The sequence below is a fragment of the Elephas maximus genome, chromosome 1, assembly GCF_024166365.1.
Source record: "Elephas maximus indicus isolate mEleMax1 chromosome 1, mEleMax1 primary haplotype, whole genome shotgun sequence".
NCBI lineage: Eukaryota > Metazoa > Chordata > Mammalia > Proboscidea > Elephantidae > Elephas > Elephas maximus.
Genome location: NC_064819.1, coordinates 25065783 through 25089024, shown reverse-complemented (window position 1 = coordinate 25089024; position 23242 = coordinate 25065783). Strand labels below are relative to the sequence as shown.

General features: G+C 43.0%; 1 protein-coding gene across 1 annotated transcript in view; it reads right to left on the bottom strand.

Moving 5' to 3' along the window:
* Positions 1–1309: 1309 nt before the first annotated feature.
* The window catches only part of P3H2 (prolyl 3-hydroxylase 2), a 182124-nt gene continuing 160191 nt past the window's right edge, over positions 1310–23242 (bottom strand). Inside the window, exons 14-15 of the mRNA XM_049880393.1 lie at positions 21263–21403; positions 1310–14818 (exon numbers count right to left, since the gene is read on the bottom strand). Coding sequence (XP_049736350.1) covers positions 14726–14818; positions 21263–21403 — 234 coding nt within the window. The 3' untranslated portion in view covers positions 1310–14725. The remainder of the gene's footprint in view (positions 14819–21262; positions 21404–23242) is intronic.

The following is a 23242-nucleotide window of genomic DNA, read 5'->3' as shown; positions in this document are numbered from 1 at the left end:
GGAGCAGTGGTGGGATGTAAGAGTTTTCTAGGCAGAGAGTTCAGAATTTAAATATCTAAGAGACAAAGGAGTACAATGCTACGGGGTAGGGAGTGAAGGGGAGGACTTTGGCAAGATGTCAGGTTGACAAGGTAGACAAAGATTCAAGTGTACAGAGCCCTCTAAGCCATAAATATACTGGAATTTATATTTATGCCAATGGAAGGATTTTAAGCAAGAAGTGGTTAAACTTGGAAATTTTATCTCTTGCTTCAGTTTCGTTACTTGTAAAAAGAGTATTTATAAGTTTCAGACAAAGAGAAAAGTGAAAAGCAAGCAAAAAATTAACAGACTGAGTAGTAAATATGTTTGGATCAAAATATTCCAACTGAGAGTTCAGTTGCTACTTGAAAGTTCTCAGGTCCAATAAGGTCACTTTCCCTATGAAAGCAGTTTATTTTTTCCCTCATTTTCTTATTTGCATCAGTGGTATCACTGTTTTCCTAAGGTCAAAATCTTAGGCTCATTATTGTTTATATATATTTTTTTCCTTTATTTTCCTTTCCGTGGTGATTCTGTTAGTCACCAAGTGCTCATTTATTTTTCCTTTAGAATCCATGAAATTTGAAATGCAAGTCCTTGACTGTCAAGTTCATCGCTCCCAGCCTAGTCCAAGCTTTCTTCACTTCCTGCCTTGGACAGAGGATTACTGAGGGTGAATGAAGGCTGGGCAGGCAGTGGGATTGGACCATCCTGGGTACAGGCAATGAGGGGGGGTATTGTCCACAGAGTGGGCAGTACTGGCTCAGTGGTAGAATTTTAACCTTCCGTGTGGGAGACCCAGGTTCGATTCTCAGCCAATGGACCTCAGACACAGCCACCACACACCCGTCAGTGGGAGCTTGCATGTTGCTATGATGCTGAACAAGTTTCAGCAGCGCTTCCGGACTAAGATGGACTAGAAGGAAAGTCCTTGTGATCTCCTTCTGAAAATCATCCAGTGAGAAACCTAGGGATCACAACGGTCCAATCCATAACTGACTGTGGGAATGGCACAAGATTGTGCGGCATTTTGCTTCCTCGTGCATGGGGTCGCCATGAGTTAAAGGCCAACTTGATGGCAACTAACAACAACATTGTCTGAAGAGAATGTGAAACCAACATAAAATCAAGTAAAAGTCAGTCTGCTTTTTATTATTACTGTACGCAAGAAATTATAGATGATAACAATGATGAAATATCCTCTCCATCAGAGCAGACTGCTCCCGTACCCCCATCCCCGCTCCCATCACCAGCCTTTATTACTGTAACATTTTCTTCACTGGCCTGTCTGACACCTGCTGTTTTTCTTCTGGCCTCTCATGTACTAACTTTACTAATGTATCAATGACAGCATGTAATCACCCTTATCTGCTTTCCCCAAACCTCAGAATACTCCCTGCTTTCCAGGCTTAAGCCCCCAATACCTCAGCCTAGCTTACGGTCGAGCCCTCAGTAGACCGAAGCCATTCAACCAGCTGAAACTCACTCTATTACTGTGCGTTATAAACCCTCTTGTCCATGACAGTCTGTGTCATGATTCTCAGAAAGGACAACTAGTTTTGATCTCAGCACTACCACACTACTCGTGTGACCTTAAGCAAGCGACTTTCCCTCTAAGGGCCTCAATCTTCTCATTAGTTAAATTGGAATAATAAAGTCTGAGAACTGAAGTCACAGGACTGCAATAAGGGCCAAATGAGGTCATGGTTGTGAAGACAACCACCCACGTGGGCGATGATGGTTATTAGAAGCAGTAGAGGTGATATTTGTCAGAGTAGTGGCTGTCACAGTCATAGTGTGAATTTTCTTGGCCATGGATTACTCTCCTTTTGCTTGGGTTGTCCATTTTACCTTTTCCCTCTTTCCTCTTTGCCGCTCTGTATTCTACTCATCATTTAAGGCACGGCTATAAACCAACTCCTTCAGGAATTCCTCTTGGGCTACTTAAGCCTACCCTGAACTCTGAGGAAACCCTGGTGGTGTAGTGGTTAAGTGCTACGGCTGCTAGCCAAAAGGTCAGCAGTTCGAATCTACCAGGTGGTCCTTGGAAACTCTAGGGGGCAGTTCTACTCTGTCCTGTAGGGTCACTATGAGTTGGAATCGACTAGAAGGAATGTTTTTTTGTTTTTTTCTGAACTCTGAATCTCCAAACCACATGTCATCTCCATTTAGGCAAGTACTCCATATATTGTCTTATATTGTGCATAGTGTACCCACCTGGGCTGTAAGCGCCACATTCTAGGTTTCTTTAGTATCTCTCTCAACGTTGATCACATTCAAAAAAAAAAAAAAAAACAGCAGTTAAGTCTATTTTAACTCATTATGACCCTAAAGGACAGAGTAGAACTTCCCCATAGTGTTTTCGTGGCTGTAAATCTTCACAGAAGTAGACTTCCATATCTTTCTCCTGAGGAGCAGCTGGTGGGTTTGAACTGCCAACCTTTCAGTTAGCAGCAGAGCTCTGTACCACCAGGGCTCCACTGAATACATAAAACCAAAAAAAAAAAAAGCCAAACCCATTCCCATCGAGTCGATTCCAACTCAGTGACCCTAAAGGACAGAGAAGAATTGCCCCAATACAGTTTCCAAGGAGCACCTGGTGGATTCAAACTGCTGACCTTTTGGTTAGTCACTGAACTTTAACTGCTGAACACATAAAACCAAAAAACCAAGCAAACCCAGTGCCGTTGAGTCGATTCCGACTCATAGTGACCCTGTAGGACAGAGTAGAACTGCCCCATAGAGTTTCCAAGGAGCGCCTGGCAGATTCGAACTGCCAATCCTTTGGTTAGCAGCTGTAGCACTTAACCACTATGCCACCAGGGTTTCCGCTGAACACATAATAGATGTTAAATAAAAACTTGCAAAAACAAATGAATGAACAGAGGCATCTCTTTTTTTTAAACCCCTCAAAGCAAAATATGCTAATAGTGCCCTCTGCTGCTAAGCAAAGAATTTGTTTCCCACAGAGTGGAAAAATCAAGGGAGAGAATGCTTACTAAAAGGAAGAGATAAAAATGCTTGAGCTTTCAAAGTGCTTGGGGCAGAGAAGCAGGTAATGCAGCTGAAACATCACCATGGAGATGACGATAGGAAGTCAAAAGGTCCAGACAAGGTGAAAGCCAATTGGAAAGCCAGGTGCCTCCTTTCTAGACTACTGATTGGTAACTAGTTTGGAGTTAGAATACCCTCTCCATGTTTTATAACAAGTTGCACTTCTCTGGTGTCCTTGTTCTGGCAACAAACGTGTCATCTATGGCCAGGCTCTTTTTAAATGTAATTGTATAAAAATCCTCTATTTAAGTAACTTATTTAAAAAACATCAAGAGAACTGGAAAGGCATTTTCGTCTTCCTATTTTCCTTCTTTTTAGGTGTTCCGGTATAGTAAAAGCAATAATTGCCTTCTATGTGCTTGGCACATACACTCTCTCAATTAAATTTCATGATAACTCATGAGATATATTACTACCCTTTATACCTGTTGCCGTCAAGTCGATTCAGACTCACAGTGACCCTAGAGGACAGAGTAGAAAGTCCCCATAGGGTTTCTAAGGAGCGCCTGGTAGATTCAAACTGCTGACCTTTTGGTTAGCAGCTGTAGCTCTTAACCACTAAGCCACCAGGGTTTCCAAGATATGTATTACTAGCTCTTTGTTTATAGATGAAGACTTTGAAAATATGATGATAAAAAATGTGTCCGTTAACAGAGGGCTGGTAAAAGGCAGCAAAGTGTCCCAAGTCTAGGGGGCCTAAAGCCTGGGCTCTTTCCTATTGTTCTACAATGACTACCATGATGAGTTTCTGGGCTAGGAGTCAGGTGACCTGTGCTTGAGTCCATATGCTACCACTAACTTAGCGATGCTGTTGTTGTTGTTGTTAGGTGTTGTCGAATCAGTTCTGACTCACAGCGACCCTATGTATAACAGAGCAAAACACTGCCCCTTCCTGTGCTATCCTCACAATGATATGCTTGAGCCCATTATCTCAGCGACCGTGATAAAACTGGGTATATCACTTCACTCTCTGGGCCTCAGTTTCCCCAACTCTAAAAGAAGGGATGCAGAGCCAGGTGCTCTGTAAGGCACCTTCCAAATTGGAGTCTGTTATTTTCAGGGGCCTTAATTTGTTGAGCCACACCAATTGTGACTATACGGGCTCCTGAGTGGTACAAACATTTAAGCACTCAACTACTAACCAAAAAGTTGGCAGTTCGAACCCACCCAATGGCACCTTGGAAGACAGTCCTGGCGATCTGCTTCTGAAAGGTCACAGCCGTGAAAACACTATGGAGCAATTCTACTCTGCACACGTGGGGTTGCCATGAGTCAGAATTGACCGCACAGTAACTGGTTTGGTTTAGTGTTTATCCTGATGATGATTCTTCCTTTGGATCCATAATTCGGGCTTAATTTTCCTAGTTGAACTGGTTCTGGATAGTTAAATGTTCACCTCAAGTAAACAATGACCAAAAGAATTCTGTGCTGAGCGCGGATGGCCATTCAAGTGACTTCTATTTAATTGGCAAGTTCCTTTGTATGTAAATGATGTTTTTTTGGGTTTTTTTTACAGAGTTCAAAGCATGATGATATATTCTATGATGATTCTGAAGGCAGGAGGGGTTTAAGTTTTCAGGATGCCAATTTGTCACATTTGATGTACTTTACAACTAGGTCGTTACTTGGTAAGTGCCTTGGTGTGCAGTGTGTCCCAGCTTGATAGGCACCCCTCGATAGAACAGAGTCCCCAGGAACAGCATCTCGGCATAGTGGCGAGCCTTTGAAGTGGTTCACTGATGCTTCAAAGCGAAGTTCATGGTACAGGGAGCAACATCTGATGTGCTTTTATTACCCTTAGAGACAAAAAAACATTACTCAGAAGCCAAACTTTTGGAAGAGAAATCTGTACCTGTACTCAGCCCTGCGGCTTGGAAGTTCAGAGAAGACTCAAAGAGCTCCCCATGAGGAAACCACGGCGTGTCTCAACAGAGCTTTAATCATACCAGGCAGGCTTAGAGTAGTGGTAGCAACCATCTTACTGAAAACAGTTGCCTCCTCTGGATTTCCACTGGGGTAAGGACAAGTAGATGAGATGTGGGGTCAGATAAGCTCAGACTAATTCCTCCTGTGTCCTAGCTACCCAAAGGACAACACATGGGCAGAACTGCAAAATGGCCTTAGAGAGTGCAATCACTTATTTTACTTGTGGGAACTGACATCTACGGTGACTTTGATTTAAGTCAAATTATTCATGATCCAGTCTCCAGAGATGTTGTGAGAGGCTCAGTAACCACAGCGGTAAACAGTGAAGGCAGAGTGGAACAATCTCCCCAGAGTCTTCACTCTGTCCCATTAAGGGAGGCCAACAATGCCTTCTATGCCTGTTCTTCACTTGGTATTCGGGAGCTACAGGTAGAATAAAGGGCAAATGTAGGCTAGTCAGGATCCACTTGTGCATAAAGAATGTTTTAGCACCTTTGTCTTGGATACTAAGGGGGAAAAAAATCCCTAAGTTCTCTTTATTTAATTACCAATATTAATTTCAAAGCAGTATAATTCTAGTTCCTATTACCTTGCTAGAAAAACACATCCTGAAGCTGTAAGCTTTGAATATAATAAAAATACTGGTGTCTGTTCAGTAAGAGTTGCTAAACACTGCAATATCATGAGGCACCAGAACGTCACTCTGGTGACCAGAAGCCTTGAAGTCTGCTTCTTAGCCCTGAGGACTCTAGACGTTATTCTAAATCGTGGCATGTCATTGCTTAATACCTTCAAAGGCTAAGAAACCAAAACCAAATACAGAGAAAAAACAAAATAAAAGTGACTTGATGCTTATTGTGTCACTGCTATTGGGCCTTTTGGTTTTAAAGGAGACAATGCAGCCCCATTAATTCCAGTTGGAGATGGCTTGTTTTCAAAGATTTCCAATGTTTCTGACATCCTGCTCTCTGACATGGGAAGGATAGAAGAGAGTTCTTAAAACATTTGCACAGCTTTCTGGTTTTACTAAATGCTTGACTGATTTTACTAAATGCATTAGGCTTTCTGGATAGCACACCTGTGGTGTGGACTATGCTCATCATTCCCATTTTTCAGATAAAAGTGTAAGGGTTTGAGTTTGTAGACTGGCTATAGGGCATGTGGGGTAAACAGTTGCTTGGACTCTTAGGCAGAGGGAAATTCTGCTGGGTAGAGCTCCGTAGGAGGCCTTATACCCACCCACTGCCATTAAATCGATTCCAACTCATAGTGACGTCATAGGGCTTCCAAGGCTATAAATCTCTACAGAAGCAGACTGCCACATCTTTCTTCCATGGAACTGCTAGTGGTTTTGAACCACCAACCTTCTGATTAGCAGTCGATTGCTTTAACCACTGGGCCATCAGGGCTCCTTGGGTTGCGAAAACTGTCTACTAGCTGAAAGTTTGATGGTTTAAGCCCACCCAGAGACGCCTTGGAAGATAGGCTTGGCAATCTGTTTCTGAAAAGTCACAGCCTTGAAAACCTTATGGAGCAGTTCTACTCTGCACACATGGAGTCACCACGAGTTGGAATCCACTTGACAGCAATTATCAACAACAGGAGCTCCTTGACTTGTGTCTTAACTTTGAGATGCACTTCCACTTTCCCTGACACTGGTAGCTCTTTTGCTTTACAGTAAGAAACATGGCCCTTGAGGGCTTCACCCCACCCACTTAAATAATACCTCCCTCACAAGGGAATAAAAATAAAACTTTCTTTCTCTGTAATTGGCATTTATTTGAATTTTCGCAGCATTCATTAAAATGTTTTCCCAGGGCAATAGGTAGTAAAAAGCCCATTTTGCCCCCACCCCAAAATACCAACTTTAAAATGAACTGTCCCAAGTTCTCTAAAGGCTAAATATTTTAAAACTCAAGATATCATCTAGTTTAGAGCCAACATTTTTTCAGTTGAGAATATCGTGTGAGATGCAAGGCCATGCGGTTCATTTCTACTTATTGGTGGCACAATAGTGCTCAAGACTCAACTTCGCTGTCTCCTTCTCAATAAACCTTTCCCTACCCCAACCGCTATGAGTCGGAATCGAATCGACAGCACTGGTTTTTTTGGGGGGGTTTACCCAACCACTCCCTCTCTGAACTCACATGGCCTTTTGGGCCCACCTCTATCATAATCCTTATACCGTAGCACTTACCTCCTTCTGTATATATCATTTGTTTACATCTGTTTTTTTCCACTTTGAGTTCCTCAAACAGAAGGATGAAATTTATTGAATTCAAACACCTCGCTAAGCCCACTACTGAGTACTCACTCCAAAGCTATCTGAGGAATGACTTCATGAGTGACCAGACCTTTACTAAGCCACGTTCCTTGTGGCCTTTCATTTTTCCCATTTACAATGAAATTGCACTGTGTCTCTCTCAAGAAAACTGTGCACTTGCGTATGATTGCCAAGTGCTTCGAGGCCATAAAAAAGCTTTATAAATGCCAACCATGATTACACCCCTTGAAACAACGGGATTTATTATTTATAAGTGGAAAAAGATGAGGCATAGCAGGTAGTGCCCAGTCCCCATTTTCACCACCTCTCTCACCAGATAATAACTTGGAGGTAAAACTATAAACTTGGGAGGAGGGATGAAGGTCTACTTAGAGTCTAGATAGGATTTCCAAGGCCAATGCCATGGCATTGTCTTCCTGAGGGAAGGCACCCAAAACTCACAGGGAGGGCCAGGGAAAGAGCTCCCAGGTAGATAGGTCACACCTAGTTGAAATAGAGACTGATGAAGAAGGCTTGGTCTCCTCCATTCAAAGTTCATAGGCCTTTTGCGAGCAGTAGATGAGACAGGAGAGGTACAGCTAAGGTAGGAAGGCTGTCAGACTCTACCCTCAATCTCCTCTGTGGTTGGTCTGCTAAAGGAAAGAAGGGCAGGGCATGTTTTGTTCATCTTTTGTTTCCACTTCCCCCCAGGTATATCATACAGAGTGGCCAGAAAAGGTGTTTTGTGCATTAGATAAATGCATTATTCAAGCTTTCCTTCCCAGCAATGTGTCAGAAAAAAAGAGAGGGCCGGGACATCTTGTTTGATTATTTTTATTGTGAGCCCTTAACAAGATTTTTGAAGGCAGAGGTGACTCACTAAACCAACTTTTCACACGGCTGATGCCATCCATTGTAGAGCAAGCACAGATCAATGCGCATATTGTTCCAGACTCCACATCGTCTGACCTCAGAGGTCAGCAGCAGGAGCAAAGAAGTTTGTGATTTACCTGGAGGAGGGGGTGAGGAGGGCGCTCTATCCTAGCATGAGCTCAAAGAGTGGTGGATGTCACTTGTTTCGATGTGTCTAAAGAAAGCCAAGCCCCAAACAAAATGAGCCCTTATGTCTCATGTTGGAAACATGGAATTATCTGGTGGTAGAGGATTTGTGGGTGGGCTGTGGGACTGTGTAAAGAGGTCACTTCACACCACAGGCTTGCTTCTTGGCAGGAGGTGGAGAAGGATCATAACCATGGGCCCAATCTAACTTGTGGTTTGCAGTTCTTGCCAGATGGCTCCTGTTTCCCTGAAGAGTTCAACGTTTTCCCACCTCTCAGCCATACCACTGTCAGTCACCTCAGAATGTTTCATGCTTTGGCATAAAGAGCTGGTGAGGTGGCCTCCATTACCTCCTCTCTTGACGTCAGTGAGGAGGGAATTGTTCCCTGTGGCTCTCTTATGTGAAATAATCTGGCATTTGTACTTCAATTAAAATTCGTTGGTATATATTATTAAATCATTCCACGGCTTCTCCTCAGCTGAGTAAGTGCCAAGAAATGTTACATACACATTAATGACGAAGGCTGTATTAAAACTAAGAGTTTATTGTCAAACATTGACAGTCAGGCCTCTGGTCTACTTTAAGAAAAGCACCCCACGCAACCAGGGAGATCACAGTGGCCTGTGTCACCCTTTTCTAAAGAAAAGATTTAAAGTCAAGATTATTTTTGCCTTTGCGAGTAAGAAAAATGACGCTGGATTAGAATCCTCCTCTCTTCTGTGACTACCATAAAAATAGTGCCTAGAACACAGCATGTGCTCAAAAAAGGGCTAAGTCAAATTAAATTATTCAATGCATATTCTCTATATCTCAGAGGAGAAAAGTATGTCTTCACATATTACTTAGCAGCAAAATAAAAGAGGAGAAAATAATTTCTTTGATTTCATAAAAATCAAGCATTTTTCTTTACCTTCATTATTATTTTGTATTTAATATGCTTGCAGGCATGGTGATGAGAACAATAGCTCTGGCATTTGTTTGCTTTCCGTCCTCCTCTGGTTCAGAGGAAACCCTGGTGGTGCAGTGGTTAAGAGCTAGGCCTCCTAACCAAAAGGTCAGCAGTTGGAATCCACCAGCTGCTCCTTGGAAACCCTGTGGGGCAGTTCTACTCTGTCCTGTAGTGTCGCTATGAGTCGGAGTCAACTCGACGACAACGGGTTTGATTTTGGGTGGTTCAGAAAACTGTGCTTCTAGTTCAGTCACGGGCACTCCAAGCTCGGTGAATACAAGCAGTTATGTCACCTCACTGCTCTCCATCTCCTCATCAAAATGGTCATCATAACCCTTGCCCAAATGTCTCCTGGGGCTCCTAGTGTGTGAACACGCTCTTCAAACTGTAACAGGAGAGAAACTTCTGTTGCTTTTACTACCCACTCACCTTCTCCTGTTGGCAGTGAGGAGATGAGTCCTCTCGGCTCTGAAGGGAATGAGTCTCTGAGAAGTCCTAAACTCATTGTATCTGAGAAGACTACTTCCCTGGCTTTACTTCTCTCATATCCAGTCCTAGACATCACGGACATTCAGGAAGTGGTAAGGTCATGAGGAAAAGGAACCAATGATGTAGATTGCTTGGGAATTACGGAGTCTTAGAGCTATGGGTGGCGTAGTGGTAAAGTGCTACGGCTGCTAACCAAAAGGTCAGCACTTCGAATCCACCAGGCGCTCCTTGGAAACTCTATGGGGCAGTTCTACTCTGCCCTACAGGGTCGCTATGAGTCGGAATCGACTTGATGGCAACAGGTTTTGGTTTGGTTTAGAGCTATGGGATCCTTCAGTGCCATGTCCCTATATCACACCCCCTCTCCTCAGTTCCTTTTTACAGATGAGGAAACCAAAGAATAGATTTGGCAGCTCAGTGCAGAGTTGTAACAAGAAGGGAAAGATACATAATCTGGAGCCAAGGAGAGAGGGCACTAACAGTATGCTCTGGCCTTGGTTTCCTCATATGAATGTGAATATGGGGCCTAAAGAGCTGATGTGTACAGATGTGGATGGACACAGAGAACTGGGATATGCTCTCCACATATGAAAGATTATGAATACATTTTATATCCTTAAAAGACCTGAACAGTCTCAGTTCTCTCTTTTAAGTAAGATGAGTACCAAAAAACAAGCCTGGCTTTACATGTCATCAAAAGAAAAGAAAAGAAAAGAATATCCATAAGGGAATCCTTTTGAAGACAGGGATATAGTACACAGGCATATTTGGAAATAACTACATACGTATCAGAGTTTTCTGTCTCGTCCATGGTCCTGACATATGTTCTACCCTAAAATGAACGCCAAGATTTCAAAGTACTGAGCAGTTAGGTAATGTTATGTCAATGATCTGGCTTCTTACTAATTGTTTGATCTTGGGCAAATCACGCAGCCACACTGAGCCTCTATTTTCTCATTTGTACAATGGGAATAATACCTATCTCAAAAGGGGGTTATAAACATTCAATGTAACAGTATAAGCAAAAAGAAAAGCTTTGTGAACTGTAGGCTCTTTGCACAAAATGGTGGTTCTACAAGTGATACAGACGAAGAGTAGTAGACTAGAAGTCATAAAAATTGGCTTCAGCCTGGGCTGCATCTTTGTGTAAGTTGGAAAAAGGTGCCCTTGACAAACAGACCACATCTACCACATCCTCCACCAGACTGAGTCCAGTACAACTAGATGGTGCCCGGCTACCACCACTGACTACTCTGACAGGGATCACGATAGAGGATCCCGTACAGAGCTGGAGAAAAATATAGAACAAAATTCTAACTCAAAAAGAAAGACCACACTTGCTGGCCTGAGAGAGATTGGAGAAACCCTGAGAGGATGGCCCACAGACACCCTTTCAGCTCAGTAATGAAGTCACTCCTGTGGCTCACCCTTCAGTCAAAGATTGGACAGGCCCATAAAACAAAACGAGACTGAAGGGGCATACCAGGCCAGGGGCAAGGACTAGAAGGCAGGAGGGGACAGGAAAGCTGGTAATAGGGAACCCAAGGTTGAGAAGGGAGAGTGCTGCCATGTCATGGGGTTGTTAACAAATGTCATAAAACAACACGTGTACTAACTGTTTAATGTGAAAGTACAGTGTTCTGTAAACCTTCATCTAAAGTACAATAAAAAAAAATTAAAAAGAAAAGAGAAAGGTGCCCTTTCTGGACAGACATAGCCCTGCAGGTGCATAGACTACTGAGTAAGTAGAATTTTTGGCCAAAGAAAAAAAAGCACTCTTTCCTCTGCGTGGGCATAGCTTTGTGCAGGACCCCAGCCCCCACGTACCCCATATCTGGACATTCTTGCACTGCCAAATATAGCAGCCCTGACATTAGCCCTAGCTGTGCCTGCTTGAATTTCGTAACCCTGGAATAATCTTTCCTACCTCTTGCCTCAGTTTCCTCTTGTATGGAAAGATGAGATTGAATTACGACTTCTATGACCCCTTTAGGAAACCCTGGTGGCGCGGTGGTTAAGTGCTAGGGCTACTAACCAAAAGGTGGGCGGTTCTAATCCACCAGGCGCTTCTTGGAAACTACGGGGCAGTTCTACTCTGTCCTATAGGGTCACTATGAGTTGGAATCGACTCAACGGCAGTGGGTTTGGTTTGTTTTTTTTGGTATGACCCCCTTCAGCTCTAAAAACTACAAACCTTCTAATGGGTTTTCCTCCCCTCTACATAAGGAACTGCAGAGCACACACACTGCCGTTTCTGAGCTTGATTTTGGCAAGTCATGCGATAGCACTCCTAAAACACGTGAATGACATGATGGATGGTTTGATGTGGAGCAGATTAAAATAACAAGTGCTTTAGCGTATACATGATGTTCCAGGTGGAAAACAACATGGTCGACCTGCAAAACAGGAATAACGACTCTGTGCTGTCAGTTAAATGGCACAAGCTCTGTGTCTAACACAACCACATCTCCCGGGGATTTCACCCACCTTCTGTGGGGCTGAACACCAGAATCTGTGCCCAAGTCTCTGCCTCTCCCAAGGCGACATTGCACCCAGGAAGTAGGAATGCAAAGAGCAAGAACTGCTTTCTTTGTTGATCCCTTGTTGCCAAAAAACAGAAATTAGATCCTTCCCCAGATCTTCCTATCAGCAAATGTGGGTGCCAGCAAACCCTTCCCAGTGGAAGAACAAATAAATAGACATCTACTTTTTCAACACTCAGGAACTTTTTGGCTAAAAATTGGGTTTCCAGGTTTTAAAATTGCACACAAACATAAGGGAGGTAGTCACCGTTTGCAAAATGTTAGCAGAAACCAGTTTGGTTCTGTTTATCAGTGTTTCTAAAATCAGTTTTGTCTTTGGTTTGTTTTGTTTTGTATTCAGAACAAAAGGGAGGGATTTGGAAACAATTGCAACCAATTATGTCATTTTCAGAAAGGAGAATTGAAGCCCAGAGAGGGAAAGAGACTACCTCTGGGTCACACAGCAGGTTATATCTGGTAGGGCTGGGATTAACATCTAACATTCTTTCCACTCTTTGTGATGAAAATGCAACCACAAGGTTGGGTGGAAAACAGATGACATGAAAATCACTATAATCAACTTTTCAATCTCAGAGAATGAAATTTTTTACATTAACGAAGATCATGAAGAGAAGAAAGTAAATCTGAATTTTAGAAAATGTTTGGAATGCTAGTTTTCTTAAGGGTCACCTCTGTTACTGATCACCACAAAGGCAAGTGCTTTCCTGTTAGTTGGTGTTGGCTGGCCCTAGCCCCTCTGAACAATATTGTTGCAGTGTCCTCTTGGAATTGGGGCCAAGGACCAGACGTTCTCTGGAATAACACCCCTGTTTGCCAACCATCTCTCTTTTTTCAAAAGCAGCGCTCCCACCTTCCTTCAGGCCCTGGAGTGCCTGCCAGCAAAACTAGCGATGGCCCCACCTTGCCCCTGAGTTGTCCCAAAATCTCCTGTGGGACTAGAAAACCATTATCTGAAAATATTCCAAAATATTTGGGAGAATACATACAAATGCCAGATATTAAAATAAGGCTCCCTTTATTTAATGAATAGGACCCAAGCACAAGTCCAAGTGCTGGGTAGCAGCAAAGAGGAGGGGTGCCAAACTACATGCAGATGAAGACTGGAATCAAACAGAAATCAACTTTTCTAACTTAAGTACAAAAAAAAATGTCCCTTTTCGCCAGGAGATTCCCCTCTCAGGCAACCTGGCAATGGTGTCCTGATCCAGGTGGGGTTTAAGATTTTCCTCCAAAGTCACTAGAGTGAAGAGCCAGTCTTCCCAGCCCCTATATGGGCGTTTTAAAGACACAGCTCATAGGGCAGTCCTTTCCAGAGCACTGTGGAGGGTAAATAGAAGCTTCCAGTGTAAGTTTGTTCTCTGGCGAAAACGCCAGAGCCAAAAACTCCACCAAGGCCCTGAAAAGACTGTCTCCTCCAGTACTCATCAGAGTGGTTCCTTCTCAGGGCCTAGATGACCCTTTGGCCAGTGACAGCTGAGGCAGTGCAGGCTCCATTCAGGGCTTCAACCAGTTCTTTTCAGTTCAGTCATGGTCAACAAGAAGAAACTGGAACGGAGTCGAATTTGTAAAATGTGGGTGAACTGGAATGGGAAAAATTACACATTGACGCCCTGCCAGAAATTTAACCTTCCTTTTAAAAAATAAGGGCAGTGTGCATGTTGTATGGCAACCACATCTCTTGACCAGCAGAGTCGGAAACAGTGTGCCCTGCTCAGAGATGGCGGTTGACCGCACCACTCTGAATGTGTGTTGTGCTCCATATTCCTGGCAATAATCCAATCTCCTGCATCAGGCTCCTGAAAGGGCTCATTACACCTCTCCTGAGTCTCCCGTTCCAGGGCTTCTACCTGTAATTTTTCCTGTTCCGGTTATCGTTCCACATCACCCAAGTTCTAGAAGTTTGCGTCTACTGTGATTTCACTTCATCGGCCATGACTGAACGGGTTTGAACCAGTTTGAAACCCCAACTCTGCCAGGGCTCCTCAGACTCCAGGCTGAGCTGGCTCCAGAGAGTAAGACTTCATGGCCGTCAGCACGGTGAGACGATGTAGCTTAAAGGCAGAAAGGTCTGAGACCAAATCACACGGTACTTTTCGAACTAGAGCACACATGAAAGCTGTAGCTTCTCCAAGAACAAACTTATGTTTTCTGTTTCAGCTTTTAAATCCACGACAAATGAATTGTGTGTGTGCATGGGGGGGAGCGGAGGAGGGTGGTTGACTGGGCTTTGAGAGATGAATTGATGAAAATCCAGGAAAGATAAACTGAGCGAGGCAAAGCAAGCACCCTTGGGAACAGAAGGGAGATCTGGTGACTCATATTAACCTGTTAATTTATACCACGGCTCTGTACAAAAATAAAAATGTTCTCATAAGATTAACAATTTAAATAAATAGTTGATAGAACATTCTTTCTCATTTTTATAGCTCATCTTTGGGGTTGATATTCAGCTCATGTTTTCTTCGCTGCTCTTGATCCAGGATTGCGATCACTTCATCGGCCTGTATTCGCTCCTGCAAAAAAGACAATTTGCACATTTCTGTTGCAAGCATAATAATAAGCCCAGTGGCAGCTGCTTCCCAAACACTTCCAGGCATCCATCTGGGTTGGTGCTGAATCCAGCCGAGGATGAGACCTCATCTTTGTCTCACACTACTGCCTCTCCTGACTTCCCTACGTCCTAAGTAGTTACTCTCCAAGATTTCTCTCCTGAGGAGGAGTCTCGTATGCTCAACTGGTATTCCATAGCCATTGCCAACTCAGTACGGTGTGTAAAACTCAACTCACCATTTTCTCCCCACAGATCTGCTCTGTTCTTCACATATTCCCTCTCTCAGAAAAGACCACCACTGCCCGGCCATTGTCCCTGTTTAAGAGCCTGACCGTGGTTTCTTGCATCTAAAAAGTCACTCTACTCTACCTCTAGTGGTTAAGTGCTACAGCTGCTAACCAAAAGGTTGGCAGGTCGAATCCACCAGGTGCTCTGTGGAAACTCTGTGGGGTAGTTCTACTCTGTTCTATAGGGTTGCTATGGGTTGGAATCGACGCAATGGCAATGGGTTTTTTATTCTACCTATTTGTACCCTTTTCTCTTCAGTGCACATAACTGTTGCCTTAGTTTAGGCCAGGGTTTCTCAACTTTGGCCCTATTAATATCATAGGCTGAATAATTCCTTGTGGTGGGGAGCCATTCAGTGCATTGTAGAATGATTAGCAACATCCTTGGACTCTACCCATTAGATGCCAGTAGCACCTGCCCTAAAGGTGCGACAATCAAAAATGTCACCAATGTCCCTTGGGTGGCAAATCTGCCCCAGATTGAGAACCACTGGGTTAAGGCCCTCATCACCTCTTAACCCAACTGCTTCAGCAGCTTCCAGAATGATTCTCTTACTTCACCCCCCAGCCCCACATTTTTCTAATGGATCCTCCTCACTCAAATCAGACCATATCAGTTCCCTGCTCACTGCTCACCCTTTAAACCAGATCAAAGTATTCCAACTGAGAGTTCATTTGCTACTTGAAAGTTCTCATGTCCAATAAGGTCACTTTCCCTATGAAATCAGTTTATTTTTTCCCTCATTTTCTTATTTGCATCAATGGTATCATTGTTTTCCTGAGCTCAAAATCTTAGGCTCATTATTGCTTCTATTTTTTTTTTTACTCTATTTTCCTTTCCGTGGTGATTCTGTTAGTCACCAAGTGCTCATTTATTTTTCCTTCAGAATCCATGAACTTCAAAAAACAAGTCTTTGAATGTCAAGTCCATTGCCACAAGCCTAGTCCAACTCCAACTCGTGGATCCCATGTGTCAAAGCAAAACTGTGCTCTGTAGGGTTTTCAATGGCTGATTTTTTGGAAGTAGATCACCAGGCCTTTCTTCTAAGTCACGTCTGGACAGACTCTAACAGCCAACCTTTCTGTTAGCAGCCCAGCACGTTAATAATTTGTACCACCCAGGGACTTGGACTTGGTTTCCAGTATACCTCATGCTTTTTCCTACTCTCCCGACTCACCTTAGTCTGTCAGGTCTGGATGGTCATCTCAAAGCTTCCATATCTTTTCGCCTTCTCCCTTACTGCCTTAGTCTAAGCCCACATGTCAGCTAAAGTCATTGTTCACATCCTGTAACTCCCTGGGGCTGGGAATGGGTGTAGGGCAGGAGGACCACAATAGCTTCTCACCAGAGCTAGGACAAAATTCACAATTCTTAACAGGCCTGTGGAATCTGGGCCCTGCATCCTCTGCGTCCTTCCATGCCCCTCTCCCTCTGGGATACCATGTCCCAGCCAGTCTGGCCTTCCTTCTGTTTCTTGACCACTCTGAGCTCCCTTTTGTCTTCTGGGCCCTTGCAATGTGTTCTCTGCCTGGAATACTCTTCCCCAAAAGTCCATCACAGTTGGCTTCTTCTTGTCCCTCGTGCCACTTCTTCTAAGAGGCCTCACAGTTTGCCACCTCCCCTACCCCTTACTCTAAATTAGTTACCTTGCTCCATTTTTCTCACAATACTTAGCACTATCTGAAAATCTCTTATCTATTTGTTTATGTTATCTGTTTTCTGTCTCTTTCCACCAGAATATACACCGTGATAGCAGGGCACCTTGCCTTCTTGGTCACTACTGTATTTCAGAAAAGCGACTGACATTTGACAGAGGCTCCATTAGATCTGAGAAATAAACACGTAAATGAAAGGCCCTCTCGGTCTACAATGCCTCTGCCCAAATAACTCTTCTCATCTTCTAAGGCTTATTTCAAATGCTGTCTCCTCAGTGAAGCCTTTCCTGATTGCTTCTTTATAACCCCTGAACACAAGTCTTATGTCTCTAAGGTTCTTGTGGGTTTCGCCTTGGATTTTCATTATTCGGGCCTCTGTATTATCTCTCCAATTCGACTTTAAGCTCCTTGAAAATTGGGCTTATGTCCTTGACTAGCTTGTATCTGCTCCAGATAGCTCCTAACACAATGCCTAGCACAAGGTTGTTTTTACTAGGTGCCCACTGACCCAGATTCACGGCAACTTCAAGCACAATGGAGTAAAATGTTGCTCGGTCCTGCTCCAACCTCATGATCGGTTGTGATCCACAGGATTTTCACTGGCTGATTTTCAGAAGTAGGTTGCCAGGCCTTTCTTCCTAGTCTGTCTTAGCCTGGAAGCTTGCTGCAAACCTCTTCAGCATCACAGCAACAGGCCTGTCTTCCCTGACAGAAGGGTGGTGGCTGTGTGTGAAGTGAATTGGCTGGGAACTGGGCCCAGGTCTCACAAGAATTCTACCTAGGACAGTAAGTTAATACAAATACCAATTTTATGCCTTAAAAACAAAGCCACTTTCCTTCAAGGACTTGCAACTGAAAATGATGTTGATATAAAGGCAACTAAAAGGACCAAACATATTAAAATAACAGAAAACTAAGCTGCCTTCATAAAGTCGAAACAAAATGCCTGAGTACTACTGTATGGATATGGGCGAAAACAATATTGATGCTTGACAAATAGACACACCTACAGCACTTTCAGATCTGATGGCCACAGGAACCTGTTGCAATCATGTCTCTAGTGAAGGGAAAGAAATCAGAGTGCTGGGACCAATTCATACGTATACACAAGGAAGTACAACTTGTAATATCTTTGTAGCCTTAAGAATTTATGATGCTAAGTACTCCTTGGGAATGAGCGCCTTTAATCTACAACCAGCATGGAAATCTACCCACTGAAATGCCTTCTTCATAGGCAGGCTTTCCTTGCTCAGGATTCCATCTGGGAGAAGCTACCTAAGTGACTCCCAAACGTTCCTACATATTACAATCACCTGGGGAGCTTTTAAAACTCTTGATCACCAGGATTCGACCCAAACCAATTACACTAGAATTTATGAGAGTGAAAGCTAGATAGCAGTACTTTTTTTTTTTTAAGAGTCCCAGGTGATGACAATGCATAGGGAAGGATAGGAGCCTGCCCACGGGCTAAATTATCAGTTAGTTGCTGAAGAGGCTTTGGTCATTTTACACTGCAGCCACTAGATGTCGCTATTGCCTGAAGACTGGAGATGCATCCTGGTACTTTTCCATCAGAGGGAGGAACTTTGGCTTTGGTGTTTCCTGATTAGGTTAAGAGCAGAGAGAATTTACTTTGTGCCAGCTTATTTTGATACAACAGTACCTTGGAAGACAGGGTTGGGATACTGAATAATGAAATATATTAAATGTCTGCTGAACTGAATGTTAAAGAGGGATACTAGGTGCTTTTCAATAATTTGTTATCTTCCCTGTCTACTAATCTACCTAGGTTCCTCAGTACAAAAGGAGTGCTTTGGGGAAATGCTGGCATTTTGGAGGTTTAGAACGGGGCTTGGAACAGGTTCATTTGGTTCGAACTCCTGCTGAGGCCCCTGTAGGGTCATTATGAGTCAGAATCAACTTGACGACTTGACAGCAATTTTTTTTTTTTTTTTTTTTTGGTTAACAAGTTCCCAGGTGATGCTAACGAATTAGGGGCCAATTGTGAGAAGCACTAACAGCAGTAGTTCTCAAAATTTATTATATATAAGAATTACCTGGGGATCTTGTTAAAATGCAGGTTCTGATTCAGTATATCTGGGATGGAAATGCAATTCTCAGCAGGGGTTCAAACTGGAACGGACCAGTTTGAAACCCTGGCTTAGAAGCACAAGGAAAGATAGAAATTATAGGTGATGGAAATTGTTCAGTGCCACCTGAAGCTTTCAGAGCTTACTGTCTGTGTTCCCTCTGCCAGGACAATGATCTTCTCTGTCCTAGTTTTTTTTTAGTCTGCCTATCATCTTCTCCTCTTTTGGATCTGAGTTTATATAAGCCTCCCTTGATATCCCCCTAGGAGCCCTGGTGGCATAGTGGTTAAGAGCTCAGCTGCTAACCAAAAGGTCAGCAGTTCGAGCCAACCCGCTGCTCCTTGTAAACCCTATGGGGCAGTTCTACTTTGTCTTATAGGTTCACTGTGAGTCGGAATCAACTCGATGGCCATGTTTTTCTTTTTTTTTTTCTTTTTTTATACCCTCTACAAAATACTTATTGCTATTTTCTCACTGCCTGTTCATTTGTAGATCTCTCCAGGCTCCTTGTGGTCAGGGACCATGTTTTTTTAGCTTTGTATCCCTACGGCTTACCTAGCAGAGTTTCCCAGACATATAGCAGGTCTCTTATTAAACATTAGTTATACAGGTAAAAGAATACTTAGGAAATGTGATGTACAAACTTTGTGAGTTAGGTTTGATGGAGAAAACTATATAGAAAAGAGAAATTATTTTGAAACAGTATATGATGAAGTTGGATTCAAATGTATTTAAGGGACTGAAGAGGAAAATGGGATAGAATGCCATTTTCAAGAATGGAATTTCATGGCTTCACCAACACTTGGGGCTGGAATAGACCTTTGAAGCCACCTAGTTCAACCTCTGCTACGATGCTCATTTCCATTTCAGCATTCCATGCCAGGCAGTTGCTGAGGCTTTGATTGGACATATTCAGAGACAAGGCACTTGCTACTTCCCAAGCAGATTATTCCATCAAGCAGTGGTGACTATTTGACAAATTACACAGCTAGGAGCACACCCATTCCTCATTTATCAACATGATTAGGTTCAAAGACCAGGTCGTTACGTGAAAATCAGTGTTATGTGAAAATGGAGGATGATCACTTCAGATCACAAAATGGAGGATGACTACATCATTGCATGACAGCCAAATCACATCATTACATAACTGCCAAATCACATCATCACATAACTGAGAATCATGGCCCAGCCAAGTTGACACATAACTTTAGCCATCACAGCCAACATTACCCTTGCCTCACACCTCAGCATTTGTTCCTGTCAGAAAGACATATGTTGTTAATGCCCAAAATAGTTGGATAGTAGATCTTTTACTATTTGAAATGCAAAATGTCATATAATGAGATAGTCAGTAAGGAGTAGGTGTATTTGGAAGTTATTCCTGATGTTGAGCCCAAATTTTCCTCCCAGGGTCTTCTACCCATTGGTCCTAATTCATCCCTCTGCAGCTTCACAGACAGAAACTATCACCTCTGCCCAAGTGCAGCTTTTCAGATAAGGATAAGATCATGATCTCTTATCTAGGCTAAGTGTCCTCAGCTACTTCAAATATTCTTCATATAATAACCTTTAAGGAGTCTGTGCGTGGTGCAAATGGTTAAGAGTTTGACTGCTAGCCAAAAGGTTGGTGGTTCAAACCCACCCAGAGGCACCTTGGATGACAGACTACGTGCTCCTGAAAGATCACAGCCTTGAAAACCCTGTGGAGCAGTTCTACTCTGCACACATGGTGTCACCATGAGTTGCAATCGACTTGAGGGCAATCAATAACAACAACAATAATCTTTCACGTGTCTTCACCCTCTTCTACATTGTTATTGTTGCTGTTGTGTGCCCTCAAGTCATTCTGACTCAGAGCAACCCTATACATGTTTCACAAATTACTTCATGCTCTTTTTAATGGTTTCTTGAAAGAAGATATTAGTCTTCCTCGTGACCAGTAAAAATTTATTCCTTTCTCCTGATGCTACAGTTTGTTAATAAAACTCAAAATTGATTAGTGATTACCAAATATACTGACATATCCACTTCCACAAACATGTCTACTTATTAGAGCCCATCTAATTAAGGATGGCCTTCATAGCCCCTCTTCTTTTCTCCAAGCTCACACTTTGAAAGTTAGATGTGAAAATGCCAGGTCATGGATCCGATCAAAAAATTTGCACTTCCTTAGAAAACAGGGTCAGTATCAGAAACCAAAGAGAAGACAAGAGGTTCTATAAGAGTTTTGTTTTTTTTTTTTTTTTTTTCACGTTCTTCAAAGTCCCTGAAGTGTTATGGAACAACTTAATGGGCTTTTCAGATAAATCAGTCCATGAAGCAGGTTTAGATAAAACCTAGTTGGCTTTCTGGATGGATCAGGAAACTCACCAATTCTCTGTAAAGTGGGTTCAAGGTAAACCACAGTGCCACAGCACACCTCTGGCCCTTGGTGACCGCCTTCACCCCATGTGGGTTCTCTCCTCCTGATGAAAAGCTGATCATACGCCCACACTTTGGTTTTATAGAGGCCTGGGACACGAAGCAAAAATTAGACTTTGGATTCTAACATCATGAACATTTTCACAACCCCCTTCTCTAGCCTTCCATGAGATTGTTCAGGTCAAGCTTTAACTTTGAGTGAGAAAAACGATGGAATCCTGGGCCTGGAGAATACATAGATTGTCTCAATCTCCCCATCTATAAAACAAAAATATGGTCAAAATAACATCTACCTGACAAAATAAAATAATTCGGATAAAATTCTTTGCACTGTCCATGGCACATAGTAAGTGCTTAATAAGTGCTATTTTGACAACCTGGAAGCTCCGTGAGGGCAGTCTTTTTTAAATTCACTTCTCTAGCTTAAGCACTAGCACAGCCTTTGGCACACAGTAGATGCATATGTAATATCTGTTGAACGACAAAACCAAATGAAGGGGACATCTAGAGTTCTGGAGATGCTTTAATTCCTTAATTGTACATTTGTGGTTCGTGCACATTATACAATGCAAAGATTTTTAAAAATCAAGCCTAATTGCATATGATACTTTAATTTCCTTCATAATATTCCTGCCGAGTGGTCCCTCTGCCACTGCTTTAATGCCTCCAGTGATGAGAACACATTACCCTTTGGGCTGACCTATTCCATGGCCACCAGGGGCTCGGAGATGACGACATCATACTTCCAAGCTTGTGATTGGTGAGGTGGAGTTGTCTGCTGATGTTTAGGTAAACGAGTGTAGTGAAGGGACAGGAGATAACTGCTGGGCTCACTGAGCCAGGGCATTAAATCAAAAGAGTAGGGTAAGTTGAATAGAGTTTAAGCAACTAGATATCAGGGGCCTTGCTTCTATATTTAGAGAAAACATCTAGTGTCTTATGTGAGTAGAGTTTGTTTTTCTTCCTTGGAAAGTAGAGGAACCTTAGTCAGTCCATATAGACCTTGGAAAAGTGAAGTGAAAGCAAAAAAGTGGTTCTACCCATTATACTGGAAACCGTGGTGACATAGTGGTTAAGAGCTACGGCTGCTAACCAAAAGGTCGACAGTTCAGATCCACCAGGTGCTCCCTGGAAACCCTATGGGGCAGTTCTACTCTGTCCTATAGGGTCGCTATGAGGTGGAATCGACTTGATGGCAATGGGCTTTTTGGTTTTTACCCATTATACTATTTGACAAGATGGGTCTGTTTAACCAGCTATTTTCTGAATTGACTTGAGCAGATACATGCCTATTAGAAGAACCTTTGATGTCCTTCTGAATAAAACGGGATGCCTATGCTTTTCAGTGGAAATTTTGGAAAATTTCCTGACATCCTTGAACACCACATAACGTAGGTATTCCCAGAATATGTGACCTACACATGGAAGGTTAAGGGTAGTGCGAGAAGTAAAAAAATGGAGACCCAGGGATGTGTGTGTATATGTGTATGTGTGGTGGCGGGGGCCTAGGGGAGAGTTACATATGTGGGTGCTAAGGGTAAGGGTGGTCATTTTCTGATTATTCTCCTGTTCATAACTTAGAGTGCTTTACCTTTGCTAGATAGAACTGCTTTTCTTTAGCAGCTTTACCAAAGCGACTTTTCTAAAGAAAATCTTGTGCTTCACTAGTTACACGTGCCTTCAGTATCACTCTGATTTCTTTTGGTCTGGCAAGAGAACTCTCTGATGCATTTCCACATGTTTTTGTTAGTTGCCGTCAAGTCAAGTCCAACTCTTGGTGACCCCACCCGTGTAGAGTAGAACTGTGCACCACAAGGTTTTCAAGGCTGTGAACTTTCTAAAGCAGATCACCGGGGCTCGTCTTCCCAGTTTCCTCTGGGTGGGTTCAAACCGCCAACCTTTCAGCTAGTAGTTGGGCACTTAACCATT